Source organism: Armigeres subalbatus, chromosome 3 (assembly GCF_024139115.2).
Source record: "Armigeres subalbatus isolate Guangzhou_Male chromosome 3, GZ_Asu_2, whole genome shotgun sequence".
NCBI classification, from domain to species: domain Eukaryota; kingdom Metazoa; phylum Arthropoda; class Insecta; order Diptera; family Culicidae; genus Armigeres; species Armigeres subalbatus.
This window is the reverse complement of record NC_085141.1, coordinates 185,710,784-185,728,519: the sequence shown is the minus strand read 5'-3', so window position 1 is coordinate 185,728,519 and position 17,736 is coordinate 185,710,784. Positions and strand designations below refer to the sequence as shown.

Genomic DNA, 17,736 nt, shown 5'->3' with positions numbered 1-17,736 from the left:
CCTCGCTAGAAAAATTGTTCACAGATGCATTGCCTGCTTCCGCACTAAGCCTGTGATACAGGATCAACTGATGGCTGATCTACCAGCAGAGCGTGTCACACCAGCTCCACCATTCTTACGAGTTGGGGTCGACTACTGTGGACCATTTCAAGTATGCTATCGACGAAGAGTCCCCGTGAAGCACTACGCTGCAATTTTTGTCTGTTTGGTTACCAATGCGGTCCACATCGAAGTGGTGGCCGACCTCACCACACAGGCCCCTCTTAAAAGGTTTGTGGCCAGACGCGGGAAACAATTAATGTGCGACAATGGGTCCAACTTCGTGGGCGCGAGACGGCAGCTCGATGAGCTTGCTGCCTTATTCAAAGGTCAACAATCCCAACAATCCATCGCGGCAAGTGCGGCGGACATCGGAATAGAATTCAAATTCATTCCCGCTAAATCCCCAAATTTCGGAGGTCTGTGGGAGGCGGCAGTGAAAGCGATGAAACAACACTTGCGCAAAACGATTGGCTTGAAAACTGTTACTTCCGAGGAGTTGAATACGGTGTTCACGCAAATCGAAGCTTGCTTGAATTCCAGGCCACTCACTCAGATGAGCAGCGACCCGAATGATCTCAACGTGCTAACTCCTGGACACTTCCTAATCCAACGACCACTGACGGCGGTGGTCGAGCCTTGTTTGCAAGAAGTTCCTGAGAACAGGTTATCCAGGTGGCAAAGGGCTCAAGAGTACGTTCAACGCATTTGGTCTAGGTGGTCAACGCAATATCTGTCAGATCTCCACAACAGAACCAAGTGGACTCGGAAGAGGAATAATTTGTTTGTTGGAGCGATGGTATTAATCACGGAGGACAACCTTCCACCGCTGAAGTGGCTTAAGGGGCGTGTAGCTCACATTCACCCAGGGGTGGGCGGGAAGGTCAGAGTGGTCACAATTCGGACAACAAACGGGAGCCTTGTGCTGGTGATTTCAAAGTTCTGTATCTTGCCCATCAGCGACAACGAGCATCCCCACACAACAGAAGAGAACTAGAGCCCCTCTAACGAGGCGCAGGAGCGCCAGCGGGAGTCATACTGCTCCCTCAAACCAGTTTAGTATTGTTTTGTGTAAAATTTTCAAAAAACTCAAGGAATGTTTCGTCCTCATAGCCATTTCGTCCAAAGGCCGCTGGCCTTCCAGCGAGACCACGTCGCATCGATGCTGTCTGTTGGACCTCGGAGCATACTCAGAAGACTGGCTCTACTCGCTCAACTACTCTCTCTTACCCGGACAATATCTGGATCGGTTCCATGGATCGGCTCATGGAATCAGGTACTCTTCGGTACCTAAGTCGATGGTTACCCAGAGCAGTCTGTCTGAAGTTATCCCGTACTATTCATCAGTGCCAACCAAGTCATATATCGTCCAAGCCATGTCACAGCAGATACGTAGGTGCCATTCTCAAGATACGATTTCACGTTCAACCCGGTGAACGCATCGGCATCGGCGCAGGAGCGTCCGCGGAGGCGCGCAAGCCTCCGCTACAGGGAAGTCATTATTAGCTTGTTTTCTATTGGTAAAAAATCGTCTCTCATTTGTTCCAGTTGTACAATCCCGCTCGCAGTAAAACGTGCTGCTTGGGGAACATCCAAGGTGGCGACACACTGCATTCGGTGGTAGGGGATTCACGATGACGATGCTGATCGAGAGGAAGGTATCATCACATCGTGGGTGAGAACGAAGGCTTGCGCAGAACGACCTAGAACATCAAAACGGCCGGTGTTGAGGACCATTGATTCAAGTTGAACGTTCCGTATTCATAGTATTACAACGATCATCCATTTATGTTGTGCTTACCTTAGTTTCTAAACCATTGTGCTGTAAACTACTTGGTTAAAAACTTTATGTGTTGATACAGTAACTCCATGATTTGGTTTTGAAATCCCGCATATTTCAAGGCGGCCGGTTATGTATATTAATTAGTATTATTATGAGTATTGTCGATTCCAAGCCCACTCTACAACAATCATCATCCCAAATGATGATAGCGAGAATACTAGATTTGCTCTCTCCGTATTAATAGTATAGGTACCTTGCATACACTACAATCGAATCTAGATTTGCCTGAATGTAACGTAAAGTAGTATCAAATAAACTATCGTCCGTATCGGTTGTGTTTCTATAAACTCGGTTTTTACCTCGATCTGTGCAGTGAAAGAGCCACCAAGTATCGGTGTAACCGAAGAACAGTTTCCGTATTTTTTATCACAATTAAAATCCAAATCCAGTGACCTTAGATCGAAGACGTTGACAACAATCATCATTACCATTGCAATGCAGTACGCGTTAGGCATTTGTAAACAAACAACCAAAGAATACTGCACTGCATGTTGCATACACGAAACAAAATCATTAAGTTGCATATTTTTTTACCATGTAACTTCAATGCGTCTTTTAAAACTGATTTTTTTTTATTTTGATTTACAGATAAGTTGAGTGTATCTTCATGTTTGATTTCGCATCGTTCAACGTTTTGACAACTCACAATTTATTCCGGTGATGGTGCAATCAAGTAACAGGAAACCCGAGTACAAAACTTCAGATTTTTATTTTATTTTTTCCGCTGTAGTATTTTGCAACATTTATTGAAATTTTACCGCAATCGAAGGATGTTTTCGTAGGCTCCACCTCTTGCGCTTTTTAGATTGCAAGAGAGTTATATTTGATGGCACATACGCAAATGGTTGGTCAGGCCGTAAGTCTTTATTTTGTGTTGGAGTCGGTGGTGAGGCAAAAAAAGGATTAAATGCATGTAAGTTAAAACTTGAAATTAAAAATTTACAAATTGCTGGAGTCGATTGATATAGAAATCTCGAGAATCCTTCGATAGATAAAGGTCTATTAACGTTCAAAATCTTACATGGTTTCGTGACGGTCCCAATTATAGATTTTTATTTGACACCCAGTACCTTCGGGTAAGACGTTGTCCAATGTCAAAAAAACTCACAAAACATTCAGTTTTTTTTGGGTACTATCACGTGAAAGACATCGGTTTCTAGAATTGTAACTCGTTTGCATTTTTCTTGGACAAGCAGAAATAAACAGCCTTTTGAAGGCTTCAAGAGTTAATAAATAATTTTGGTACGATAGCACGGTCTCGGAGGGCCTTCAGCCGAAGAGTGTTGATACAGTTCACGTTCCCAACCGAGGAAAGGTGCCGCTGTCGAGGTTAAGATTCCGACAGTCTCCCCGCTAACCGTCCGCGATCGGACACCTTTATCAAAGTTTAAATCAAATCAGTTTTCCTAATTTTTACTCGTGTGAATTCGACCCCAGTTCTTCCCTCACATAATCCATGAATTTTAAAGCACACAACAAAAAAGAAACCTTATCAGCTCTACTGAGAAAAAGTTTGGTTTTGGAGCAGTTCTATAGCCTTTCCGTATACTTAGTATACGAGAAAGGCAAAAAAATAAAATACATCATTCGTGTTGGTTTCGATTCGAATGTGCACTTCTGAATTGTCCCAATTGCATCCCACATTTCAGAAGTGCACATTCCTCAGTTAAATAACATTGAGCTCAATTTCATCAACAACCCACGCAAACATACACTTCTCGTTTCGGCGCTTATCCAGTCTCTGAAGAGGTCACAATTGTTATGATATGCTGCCACTTACCTGGGGAAAATCTCCGAATTTCGTTTGGTAATCGAAAACGTACAGGAACGAGTTCCTGTGGTCAGCCGAATGTAAATCGACGGTTTGCACCGCCGGTGCCACAATGCGAGCGTCACTCAAGGCCTCCAGCGTTTCATCCCTAGTGGAGATGAAAAAGGAATGAATAATTTCGATTTTTATTGTGAGTTCAAGTGGTCTCGAGAATTCAATTAACCGTGTATGACATCGAATATGTAAGGATCAATTAATTACGGACTTAAATTCACGAAATATCTACCGTTGCTATCATATTGGTATAACAGAGAAATATCGATAGAGATTTGCTTTTATTCGAATCTTATTTAAATAGTACGATTGACATAGGATCTCATAATGGGTATTTCCACCATTTACCAAATTAAATCCAATAATAAAGAACTCTCTTACCGTATATTAATAGGATGTTGAATGGGACGCTCCCAGTCTGTGTACTCGTTCACTATCGTTGCCAGTATTTCATTCAGATGATAACTGTAGGTACTTCGGACGTAGTTTTTCAATATCTTAGACCTACGGTCGGCTTCAATGCCATACTGAACGTCTTCCGAGTTGAAGACAAAATAGGCTTCCGCCCTAGTAACTCCGACCAACATGTCATATCTGTAGCGGTGAAAGAAGCAGAAGAGAAATATTTTCGTAAAAATTATTGCCCTCTTGAGATTTAAAGTTTAGCGCAAATTACTTGGACAATTTGTTAATAGCTAATTTACGCAGAAGAATTGCGTTTATCGTGTTGAGCGTATTGTGCAGATGAGCTGAAGGTTTGGCCGCCGATGGCACGCTATAATCGCTGTAATGCGATCCATCCATTTGCTGTATTTCCCCAGTATCTGGAAAACAAACAGTAATTAGTGTCATTTATCTTGTACCGGTGAATCAGGGAACAAACGACAACAGCATGCTCATAGTTAGCCGGAGCACAGTCTGCTCCTTAGATGCAAAATGGGAGTACGTACCGATGACGACCCCGTCGACACTGGGGCCGAAGGCGTTTCCAAAGTCCGGAGCACGGACCGGCGTTGACATGATATCACCGAGCGGCCTGTCTCGCAAGCACTTGAGCAGCATCTGATGAGGTAGGTCAGGGGAGCAGTTTACGTGGTGCGAAACGTACGCAGCGAACTTGGCCGGCTCACCGACCAGTGACCACGGGGCCAGAGCTGATCCTGACATCAGCATTGCCCGATGAAATAGAAGACCTGAAAAATTAATGTTCGTTGATGGGAAGCTTTTTAGTCAGGGCCGTATAAAGTTAGACGATTCGTGTAGGGGGTGACGAAAAAAAAAACGATATTGAATGAGTTCATGTATTTGTCTTCAAAGGTAAATTAGAAGGCATATAATTCCCCAATAGGTAAATTGTATTAAAACGAGAAAGGCAAAACACCTTTATTTGTATCTCACACTAAATTTATGCACGTCCCTTCCTTGTCAAATTGATATTCTAAATTAAATGAGAAATAGTTCTAAAACTATTACAGAAAACATTTCGATTGGCACGGACCCCTTTTTGAACCCCTTCAGTCACCTCTGGAGAACACCAGATTCAACCGGCGGGTTGAAATAGTCTCGGTGGACATGAACCAGAAAAGTAGAACAAAATATGGCGTGAGCCAAGCACTCCACAAATAACCAGGCAGAGTGGTGGCAAAATTTTTAATTGAATTTAGTGCATAAAATTCCATTATGTACACTACCGAAGATGTGACTTTCTGCTCTCGCTCTTCTGAGGATATAAAATTTTAATAGAAAAAGTTTTGCATTATCACTCCACCCCTTCCCAAGGTTTTGAAGTACGTAGTGCTCGACTATTGCAACACGTACACAAAGAAGTAGGGCTGTCCGCAGTTGGAGGCGACGGTTAGAATATCGCAGGCGACGCCGAAGGGCAGAAAACACGTCCACCGGCCAACCCCTGCGGCCGTGAAATGTCTGAGCTCTCGACGACGACGCCTCTTGGAAAATCTTGCACCGTACGTGCGTATTCCCTGGATACCGCTATGATTAATGTAAATTATGCCGACGATGCCGGAGTGGGCCGTTAAACTTCTATTCTTTTTTCTGGCTGTGGTTTTGCGCGCTTGGGAGATGACTTTTCAGTCCTTTTCAGTCCTGGGTAAAACAAAATGTTTTTGGTATGCGATTTTGCTCAACGTTTCGTTGCGTGCTTTACCTCTCTTAGCAACTAATCTTCTCAGTCAATGAATATGAGCAAACGCTTCGCAGAAGCGTGAACAAAATTACGCTAGGGTAAAACGTCCTATCGTTGTGGTATGTCCTAATATTGCGGTAGTGTTTAAATAGTCCTCTCTAGATAGAATAGCACCAAAAATAATTGTGGATCCGCTGAAACTCTTCGAATCAACCACTAGAACACAATTTGTTTGACAGAATTCCGTTCAAAATGATGAAAAATCAACATTTTTGATTAAAAAATTGCGTCCTTTGAGCCCATTATTGCGGTAGTGCTAAGGTCCTATTGTTGTGGTATCGCTCTCCATAAGAAATACAGGCAATGCCGCAACAATAGGACTGACCTTCAAAAAATATCGCAACAATAGGCAACTGCGTCTTATTATTGCGATATTTCGTTTCTATTGTGATTAAAACAAAACAACATAACTTTAGCACAATTGACGTACTATTTACGAAACTAGAGTTAATTAGCATCCTATTCGACTACTGCAATGTAAAAAAAGATAAAAAGTTCATTTTTAAAGATTTTTTGAAATCAATTTTGTTTTGATGCGGTGCTTAACCCCTCCATAATAGGTCGTTTTACCCTACCATTTTTAAAAACGTTTTTTTAACTTTGTAGTTCAATTGAAAATCAGTTAAAATCATTTTTAATGCATCTGGAAAATATGTTAGGGTAAATCCGGGTGAGATGCCACACCTTTTAAAGAATTTATATTTTTAGACCAACATTTGAAAAAAGGGCGTAACAGCCAAAATTTATTCCTTCTGATTCCCCGTCTAAATATAAAGCTATATATGTAGACAAAGAATCAGAAGGAATAAATTTTGGCTGTTACGCCCTTTTTTCAAATGTAGGTCTAGAATTCTCCAAAACAATACGTTAAATTGAAACCACTTCTTATTGTTTTTTGCCTTTCTTGTATACTAAGTATACGTACAGTCTATATGAACACTCCAAAACCAAACTTTTGATAGAAGGCTCGGAGACCCATAGTGTTATATACCAATCGACCCAGCCCGACGAATTGAGGTGATGTCTGTTTGTGTTTTTTTTTTCTTCTTCCTAAGCAATACAGGGGAATCTGCTCAATAGACATCCTGGGTTGTCCAGTAAGTGCGGGGTTAGGGATCACCTCCAACAGCAAACGAGGGAGGCATAACTACATCCCCGACCCGCTAAACCATCCATTGCCGCCAAGCCCATCGTCTTTTCGGAACAACCAGAAAGTAATGCTTCAAAAGGGAACAGTGTACAACGCACTCACGAGGTTAGCTGCGTGTCCTTGCGGCACCGAACATCGTGACTCGCTTTTTTAGAAGAACACCATGGTATCGTGCCAGCGCATTGCCGGCTTTCCAGGTGGCCTTACCACGCCCTATGTCCTCGGAAGGTGGGAAGGGTCGACTTCGCGCCTGCTTCTCTCTGCACGACTGGTATCAAGAATGATGATGCCGCGTGCACCCCAAATTGACCTCTCTGCGATAGGGTTTATTCGCAAACACACAGAGGGACTTGCCGACGCGGTGCCTACGCCTGCCCCAGCCTTGACGAAGACCCCTTTCCGTCCTCGGGCTCGGAACCCTCCCGGTTGACCGACGCTGCGAAAGCGACGATACCATGTTGTTCTTCGCGCGGCCACTTATTCGATCGAGTTCGACCGCAGGGCACCGGTATGACCCATGAAGCCGACTTCGACCCTTTGGGCCACCTCTTATTTGCGCCTGGACTAGCCATTCCTCGAGTCCACGCGCCACCTTCTGTGTAGCTCCGAGACCATTTGGACGACCACCATTTACACATCCTCCGGACTTGGTTGTCCGGGGTAGTGTCCAGACTCCAGACCACATGTGGCAAGCATGTGGTCACGCATTGTGCGAAAACGTGGGCACACGAACAACACGTGTTCTGCCGTTTCCTGAGCACATCGGACACTCGGGTGAGGCCGAGCAAGCCAGCTGCGTTACCTGCACTGTGATTTTGCAGCACGCCTAAACGCCGGGCCGAGCTTGCTGTTCGCAGCTTTGCTGGAACAAATCAAACAATTGGAAGGGTTCGTGCAGCATTGTGCCCTATGTCCCTCCAATCCGCAGCGTCGGCAGAGCTTGCTTCTGTCAGGGCCTTTGCAGTCCCATTGCTTGTGCTCCGGAGGCGTCCGCTGCAGATAGCCGAACCAAGCTACCTGCGTAGCTGCCGGACCTTCCCGTAGCCGAACGGCTGCGGTGGGCGTCTCCACTTCACACTGTCGCCGCAGTGCCGTGACGAGCTCTTCGACTTCGGTGATCTTGTCCAGGTCTATAACACTTAGATTCACCTCCGTCGTGAGTGCCCTCACCTTGCCCGTCTCGCCTAGAACTTCCTCCGCCAACTTCTTGTAGGCGGCGCCCTTTTGCGAGACGCCCCGCTTCAGCTCGAGGATCATCTCGCCCGTCCGGATACGTCTTATTCGACGTATCGCCTTCGAGACGTCCGAGTACTTAGTCTCGTCCGTCTTGATGACTAGGGCATCGCCCCTGGAGCGATAGGCGACTACCCTAGACTTCTTGCTACCCTCATTCGCTGGGTCTTCTTTTCGGCCCTTGACGTCTTCGGTTTCCTCTTGTTCTTGACCAAGATACAGGAGGCGTCATCCCCCTCTTTTTCCCTGGTCTAGTGCGGCTGACAGCTTTCTGCCGTAACCTCTTAATACCGGTTTTGGAGGACCTTTCCAGGTCCTTCCTCTCCCGGTTTTGGAGGTACTTGGCCGGGATTCAGCTTCCCAGCCCTACTACCCTTGTTCGGGGTAGTAACCCTCCGCGTTTTGGAGCGGCCTCCAGGGAGCTCATCCCCTGGAGACTGTCTCCCCTGTTTTTGTGTCTGCTCCGTTGGAGCAGTCACCCCCGACGTGCCCGCGAATACTTGAGCCTCAGTCTGGGTAGATTTTGGCACCACCGTCTTCGCTGGCACGCCCTCGGTCGATTCGACCTTGCCCGAGTCCGCGAATCCTTGGGCCTCAGTCCGATTTTTCCCAGCAGTTCAGCACTCGCAAAGCTATTTGGTGGAAAAGCATTTTCATCGGCATTTTGGCTCGGCAGTGTCGAGGCGACCAGCAACTAATGCATTGCCATCGCAATTTTTGTGCATTGAAATTTAATATCTAGTCGGCTAGCAATCGTCAACATGTCTACGAAAGCAATTATCAAGGAAAAGATGAAATCGTTTTCTCGGACGATGGCTGAAGCAGCTAAGCGTTTGCGGACATCAACTCAGCATGAAATATTGGAACAATTTCAAACTCTCGTTTGAACAGTCTTTTCCAAGACCACCAATAAACTATCTAAAGAGTTTTTCGTGAGTCAAAAGGAACAAAAAAATAACTATAGAAAGCGTTTGTTTCCTTTTTTAATTTGGATTATTCGCATTCATATCGAGGAATTATTGCATAATTTATTGTTTCCTCACTTACGTAAACGAAAATCTTATTGTATATATAAAACCAAGTTGGCATATGTACAACCGCGCATCACTCAAGAATAGACAGCTAAATTTTTGATATTTTATAATCGTTTTCTTCTTCTATTTACGATGAACCTGAACAAAATTGAAAAACTAAACCCAATCTCTTTGGTGAAATGGTTTTTCGTACATTTTGTATGGGAATTTTAAAAACGAGAAATAATTTTAAAAAACTTATTTGTTTTCTAGATAAATTGCGTATGCGAAAAATTGTGTCAAAAATTGATTAATTCTTGGCGAGACAAAGTTCACCGGGTCAGCTAGTTTTACATAAATGAATTTGAAAACATTTTCATCAATTAGAACTCTAAGGTTAATAAACTGTGCCTTGTGATTTAGTTTTTCATGAACAATTTTCAAAATGGTGTGCCATCATGAACCTTTGATTATGTTGATTTATTCTTTGATATAAATTAACAGCTAATGAATTTTGCATATATTTCCAAAAAAAATGTAAAAATTGATGAATATCCTTGTTCTAAATATCATACAGGAGTAATAGAAACTTGTTTACAACATGGTTGCTGCTCGGAAAGTACTTCTCGCTTAAAAACGGTGACGCCGGCAATCCGCTGGGCACCACGACAAAAGGAAGAAGCAACAGCCTCTGTTCCACGATAAATCACTAGAGGGGACCCGTCGGATCTTCGCCTCGACCATCGAGAACTGACGCCCGGGCGTAAAGTGCACCTTTCGACTGTGCGTCGAAGGTGTGAAACTATTGATCGAGCGAAGGTCTCACTTCGACAAGGTACTGCAGTACCTGAATATGAAATGGTTGCAGTTTTAGACACACGACGTCCCCGGCAGCAAGTCCTTTAAAGTCGTGCTGCGTAGCGTGGAAAGGAGCTGAAGGAAGCTCTGGAGAAAAGTGATCTGAAGCATGTACAAAATCCGTCGGCATGACACTTCCCGGACCTACCGTGATCAGCTGTACCTGGTGCACCTGGAGCACGGTACTACCACGCTGAAGGACCTCAAGCAAATCAAGGCCATCAACATCACCGTCTTCGAGTGGACAAAGCACAAGCACAAGTGCATCGTCACGTGATGCAGGGCATGAACTGTCTCCATCTCGGCCACGACACGCGGAACTGCTTCATGAACGCAAGATGCACCCGGTACGGTGGAGTGCACAGCATCAACGAGTCCGAGCAAATAGAAAAGATTGACTCTAAGTGTGCCAACTATGGGGAAAGCACCGGGCCACCACGGTCGTTCGGAGTTCTGCGAAGCTCGCCTTCATTGCTCGACGATCGAAACTTCCCGACAATCTGGCCCCTGCGGCAGCCGATCCCGGTCCTTCAACCGCTGCAACCGCAAAGAAGATTCGCAGCTGCCTCGATCCCACCGGAAGTCAAGCCAAGCAAAACAACATCCGTCCACCAGCGAATGGCTGCCGCTCCTTCCCCTAGGGTTCCGCTGGCAGCATCCTCTACCCCCGGAGGATTCCGCTATCTGGAACGTTTGCGCGCTCAAGAGCAAAATTGTCGAGTTCAGCGATTTCTTTGAGGATAAGGAGATTGACGCGGCTTTCATTGCCGAGCAACATCGCCTGTCACCTGCTGCTTAACTTCAAGCCCAAAATCATCGAAGTCGTTGGAGTGGAAGTCACCACCTTTGTCGGAGTCGTCATGTTCATCGTGGCTTACTGTCCCACACAAGTCAAAGTCGACGACGGTGGTGGCGGAAGTTGGAACTTCGGTGAATCGGCACGAGCTGCATATTTCATAGGCCCGGCAAGTGAGCAACACTCTAACCATTGGCACACTCACCAAAGATTTGATCCGTCTGCCAAATGTCACTCGCAGGCAGTACCATCGTACTGGGCTGTCTGTGCTTAAGACCTTTGGCAATCGCATGACCTCAGAAATAGTGATTTTTTCAATAAGATCAGCGCTCTCCCAGGCAATTTTTCAATTTCTACGATTTTGCCGATGAGACATACTTTCGGCTCAGTATTCTACACATATTTTTCACGCGAACTTGGCCTGTTTTGGCCTTGAAAATTGGCTACGGATCAGAATAAGAATGGGACTCATCATATCCGGTTTGAAAATCGTACGCACTTTCTAGTAAGCCTGGAAGAAGGGACTGTAACTAAACGAAGGCATTGTACGTGGAATTGCTGGACCCGTTAACATTTGGGAGCTGATCGTAATTTGGAGCAGGCAATGTACACAAGAAATTGATATATCGATCGAATTCAAGAGTTTCTACATTTGGTATGTATACGGTGGTCCTACGGCTGCGCTTCACAGGCGTTTAAACAAGGTAAGCAGCAAATAAGTTCAGATAATTATGCATGCAAATCTATCATGAATGTAAAACGTTTCGGATATTTTGAATACACTTTACTTGATTACCAAATTTAATTATATGTAATTTTATACAGTGTATTGCTATGTTTCCTTTCACATAACTCTTATTTTAAAGATTAGGAAAAAAAATCATTACACCATATGAAGGTTTTGCTCAACAAGTGTTGCAGCTATTTCACATACCAAACACTCTCAAATTTTTCATTAGTTTAAATCTATGTTGAATATTGTCTTGATAACTCTAGTCCCCTTCAATATACATTTAAATTTCCAACTTTTATATTTCACTAATAGAATTATACTTCACGAGTTTTATAAAATATTACAGCACCAGACATGCTCGGGAAAAGAGTGTGAATGACAACAAAAAGGTTCCAATGTTTGTAAATTGAAAAGGGATAGTTAATATACTTAGTGCAACTTCTAACACACTATGTATCCAGTATTAAGTAAGTGAAACTAAGTGTTTTTCAAATGCTTCACTAAATTAAATACGTCAAGATGATTGCAGATCTTCAAAAACTAATCCACACAGTGGCTTTTTATATATATTTTAAAGGGAACCATAAAATACCATAACAACCACATTCATAGATCATGATATGATACCAGCATTTTGATTGCAATTTTGTTCAAGGCTCTATTTGTTATACTATATCCTATTTCTACACATATTTTTATTGATAATATAAAACATCATTATTATTTCTTTATATTATCATGTACCTGCATTATACTCATCGTGTTTTCATCGACAAAATGCATATACGCATATGTATTTTTTCACCGTTTTGTTATTTGTTCATTTGTTCAACATTCAATGTTATGATACATTTACATTTATTTTGTAAAAAGGAAATAACTTCCAGCATCCCCATTCCGGCCCATTTTATAGCAGTACATTTAAAACAAAATGATAATTTAATTTGTGTGTACTTTCGGGAGGACCCGTATGCAGAATAATACTTTAACCGGGATGGTGCCTACATACACAACAAAAGATTTTTTTTTTAATTTCTTTCCAGAAATGTTTTCACCTGTTTAATATGTATAAGTCGATGTTTGTCTTCTCAGTTACCCTATATGATTATGGCTTTGCCGCTTTATGGTGCAACTTATATCTCTATTCACAATGAATCAATGATTATAGCCGAAATTGGAGGATAGGACGCAAAGGGTTACTGCTTCTGATTTTAGAATCATGTACGTCATGTAAGAAAAGAATTCAATGAAGTATGACTGTATGCTTACAAATATGACTTATTCCCACACAAATTTGATAATGTTGAGTTGTTAAAAAACGCTATTGTACTAATAACCCCGATTTCATTAGATGAATTTTGATTTTATATATAAAAAAATATTTTTCCGCTAATCATCATCCTGGCTGACATTCATCATATATGAAAACACACTTCAAGCAACTACAAAGTATAAGAATAAATAATCGCTAACTCATCATCTAATAATAAATATTCACCTCTCAACATATGATATTATTTTGTCACATACATAATCATCTACAATTTTCAGCCAAGAAGAGGTCATCAGTCATCAATAATTCATGTTCATAATCTTCACAATATTGAAAACGGTCGACGGACAGTTAAGAAAGTAAATCATGCTACAAGTTACCATGTTTAGATTACAGCGATTACAGAAGGAATATCCCCGGAAATTTTGTCTGAATATTTTCATTATATGTTCATTTTAGTTATTGTTATCAGTAGCTTTCCAGTATTATCTGCCATATAACTATTCCATATATTCTATATAACTTCCTATGTTACTGATTTGACTGTGAATATATATGTAATGGGGTTGGGAGGGTGCATCAGGGCATCAATGAAGTTACAACTGGACAATGAAGTGGTAGCCAATCGGAGTCAAGGAAGGAAAGTATTAGTCGTTCGCGTCTATTACTTTTATCTCCAACAGCTGTTAACCAGTTGACGCGCCCTTCTTCAAACAAACCATTCCGTGGAAAGCTTGACAAGTATTGCAAATTTCATTATTCAATTTGTTGGATCATTCTGCTGGAAGGAGATTCTCAGTTTCCCGTGGGTTTCGTGTAAGTGTCTCTGCTTACAGGTCCACCACCCCCATTTTTGGCCCTTCATACAGCATTATGTTGAATTCAAAATGGTATTGAAATTTGATCTTGCTGTTAAGTGGAACCGCATGCAGAGCAAGACTCCAGCAAGGATGGTGGCTAACTACATACATACATACATACAAGATCAGCGCTCTCCCAGGCTGTGCTCAGCCTTTCTGGAAACTAATCAAAATTGTAAAATCCAAGCCACGGCCCATTCCACGAGGATCCCACGAGGATCACTTGATAACTCCTGCAGAGAAGGCAGCCGAAACAGGTCCCCATTTCGTCAGCTTACACAATCTTTGACAGAACATCATCCGGTAAGGTGATGGTCTTTCGTGCCTGCTATTCAACACAGCTTTGGAAGGAGTAATATGAATGTATGAATGTAGTACCATGGATTGATATGAGTGGTATAATTTTTGCGAAGCCCGTTCAGCTATTTGGCTTTTTCCGACGACATTGATATTATGACACGTAACTTTGAGAAGACAGAGATAGCCTACTTCAGCGGATTGGGCAAGTCAGCAGCAATTCGTGAACAAAGAATACTATAGGAAGAGGCTCAAGAAAGGACAACGTATGCCACTCACCATGAGTTTGTATCTATGGTATCGAAATCGTGGGAGAAAGAATTTGTGTACTTCCTTCCGAAGTTCCTCCAGAAGTTACTTCAGAAATGCTTCAGGAGGACCCTTTATAAATACCTTAGGAAGTTTTTTTTTAAATATTTCCCTGAGAAGTTACTCTAGAAAGTTATCTCGGAATTCCTTTAAAATTTTCCCCGGGTTCTGTTCCAAAAATTCCACCCGTACTTTCTTCAGAAAGATCCATGAGAAATCCTCCTGAAATTCTCTCTGGAGTACCGTCAGAAATTCCTCCAAGAATACTTTATAAATTTCTCCAAAAACTCCATAGAAATTACCTCGAAAACTCTTCAGAAGTTCCTTCCGAAATTCACATGTAATTACTCAAAGCGCACCTCCCGGAAAATCCTATTTAGACTCTTCGAGAAGTTCACATGGAAATTCAATTGGGAATTTAAAAAAACAATAACGCTAAATCCTCCGAAAATTCCTTCTCCAAAAATTCGTCACGAAAACCATGCAGGATTTTTCCGGAAAGATCCTATTTCTCCTATGAAATAAAAAAGACATTCCTTTGAAATAAAAATATACTCCGGATATTCTCTCGCTTATTCTGCAGAGGCTTCACCAGTAATTCCTTTAAGAACTCTTGCGAATTACCTCCACCTCTTCCCCTGGAACGGGTCTCCATTTAGCCTTGCAAGCAAAGGCGTAGGATTGTTAATTCGGAGATGGCAAGTTCAATTCTCGGTCAGGTCTAAAACATTTTCGGGTAGGAAACAATCTCGACTTTTTGGGCATAGTGTATCCATTGCTCTTGCCACACAAGATACATACTTGTGCAATCGGTTAGGATAGCATAGAAAAGGAAATTTAGATTCAATTGAAAAACTGAAGAAATGTTTATAGTTGAGAAGCAGGCCATGTTTCAGTTTGGATGTAAAGCCATAGAAGAAGAAGAAGAAGAAGTTCCTCTGGAAATTTCTCCAGAAAAAAAATTCTTTCAGGAACTGCTCCAGTAAATTCCTCTCCTATAAAGAATTTGCCGCGGAATTTTAGTGGAAACATCCGAAGGAGATAATCGATGACATTGAGCACTTTCTGGAGTATTTCTTGAAAAAAATGCAGCGGAGCTACTGGTTTAAAACTCAGAAGAGTTGTCTATATAAATCCTTGAAAAAAATCATCGTGTGGTTTCCCGATGCACTTATAGAAGAAATTTTAGAAGGAATTCTCTATAAATCCATCTTTTTTTTATTTCTTTATTAAAGAGGTTTGCAGCTGGTTAGCCGCCTTTTGCTTTCGGAATGTCTGTACTAATTCTGGCTCGAATTTTCAAAAAACGGTTTTCACTGTAATAAGTCTTGAGCACATTTGTGACATATTTCCATCGATGAACACAAATTGAGGAAAAAGTTATAATGAAACAAATGCGGTGGAAAAATTCGGCCAACCAACTCCAGAGCTGAGGTAGGTTGGTCGAGTTTGTTAAAATAAGTAAAACACTTGGTAAAACACATCAAATCATTCAGTAGGAAAAATATAGTGTTTATAGTTCTTGTTAGCCTTCGCTGTAAAACCATCCACGCCTGGACGACACGAGCACAGGAACAAAAGTTATGATGCAGCGTTTCTACTGTATGGTTTCCGCAGTGTGTACAGTTTTCGTCTGCCACCCGTTGCATCACGAAGAGCAGTTTTCGGTGTTCAATTTTGCCGTTGACTAGTAGGTATAGTTTTGATCGCTGAGCCGATGTGAGCTGCTTTGCCGAAATATTTCGCCACGCGCGTAGTCAGTTGAGCGCTGGACTGTTTGCTTCCTCTTAGGCGGCTCCGTTTGTTGGATGAAGTGCCGGTGGATCAGATCGGGGGAGGGGTTTTGTTGGATTTGGTGGGAAACTTGGGATAAGCATGAAAGGATGTTTTTAATGTCAGGATAATCTATTGAAATTGCTGGGCGGGGATTTGCGAGAAGGAGGGATCTATAGAAAGGATGGGAATCGATCTCAGTTAGTGCTCTGCTTGTGGCTAGGCTTTTGCTTTTTAAAGCCGGAACCTGAAGGCCCAGGCCTCCATGGTCCTTATCGCGAGCCAGCTGGAATATTGGTACGCGAACAGCTATTCCTCTTCACAGAAAAGTACCCATCGTTGAGGTGATCTTCGCCGTGTGAATACCGAGAGCGAGAGGTGGCAACACAGTCGATACATACCATAGCTTTGACGTGCCGAACGTATTCAGCATGATCACTTTCTGGTGTAAGGTCAGTTTGCGCAGCGATTGGAGCCAAATTTGTTGCGCGAACTTCCCCACCATTACGTTCCAATTTGAGGTGGTCATCAGACGAATTGAGTTAGCAAAGGAAATTCCCAAAATTTTTACTACATGAGTACTTTGTAGCCACTGGGTGTCAACAATATCTCCTTCGCCAAATCCTACATTCACCGCAACGGTTTTGCGCAAATTTAAATGCGCGCCGGCGGCAAGACCAAAACGACGAAAAACTTCTCTCATCGCCTCGATCTGCCACGGTAACGTCACTATTATGCTGATGTCATCGGCGTAGGCAACAAGCAAATCCTGCCCGCACATTTGCTCAAGCCGCATACGAGAGGGTGGAGATATAAAACGAAGAGATACAGTGACAGTGGGTCCCCTTGCCGCACCGAACGAGTAATCTCGAACGTCCGGGCTCATTTCCCAGTGGGGGGAAACATATTGCTTTTTGCATTGAAACTTTTCGTTTCGTCACTGAAATCATTGACACTTGTCTTCAGCGACTGCTTCCGCGATAGAGCATTTACACATTTTATTCACTCATTCATCTATATTACTGTCAAAATGTGCATTTGACAATTAAATTTTCAGCTAAAAGCTCTATTTTTTGACACCGGTGCACTCACACAACCAATCGACATCAGTTGTCAAAAAATCAGGAGTACCAACTTGACGACTATCTCCTTGTCGCCGAGTCTGGCGCTGAGTGCTCGGCGCGGAAACCCAAAGGTGGGAATAAAATTTTGGGGCTTATGCGCAATAGTCTTACCGCTAGCGCTTTGTGGTCTGTGAAGCAACAGACGTGGGTGTAGGCAGACTGCAGATTATTTCGTAGACCAGTAATTACGTACATGCGGTCCAGTCGGGATTGTGCGTTGCGACTGACGTACGTGAACCCGTGATCTCGCGGACACAGCCTTTTCTACGCGTCATGCAGCTGCAATTGTTGGATGGCTGTTTTGAGGGACGGGCTTGTGTTCGGGCTGGACGAGACGCATGCACGCAGTACGCAGTTGAAATCGCCAGCGTTCGTGCGGTTCCTGTAGCTGGCTGACTTGCTGG

General features: G+C 42.9%; 1 protein-coding gene across 2 annotated transcripts in view; it reads right to left on the bottom strand.

Moving 5' to 3' along the window:
* Positions 1 to 17,736, bottom strand: part of LOC134226648 (neuroligin-4, Y-linked) — a 322,634-nt gene that overhangs the window by 143,059 nt on the left and 161,839 nt on the right. For both annotated transcript variants that reach the window (XM_062707545.1, XM_062707546.1), the window contains exons 5-8: positions 4,658 to 4,900; positions 4,384 to 4,531; positions 4,089 to 4,301; positions 3,663 to 3,801 (exon numbers count right to left, since the gene is read on the bottom strand). In XM_062707545.1, the coding sequence (XP_062563529.1) occupies positions 3,663 to 3,801; positions 4,089 to 4,301; positions 4,384 to 4,531; positions 4,658 to 4,900 (743 nt within the window). The remainder of the gene's footprint in view (positions 1 to 3,662; positions 3,802 to 4,088; positions 4,302 to 4,383; positions 4,532 to 4,657; positions 4,901 to 17,736) is intronic.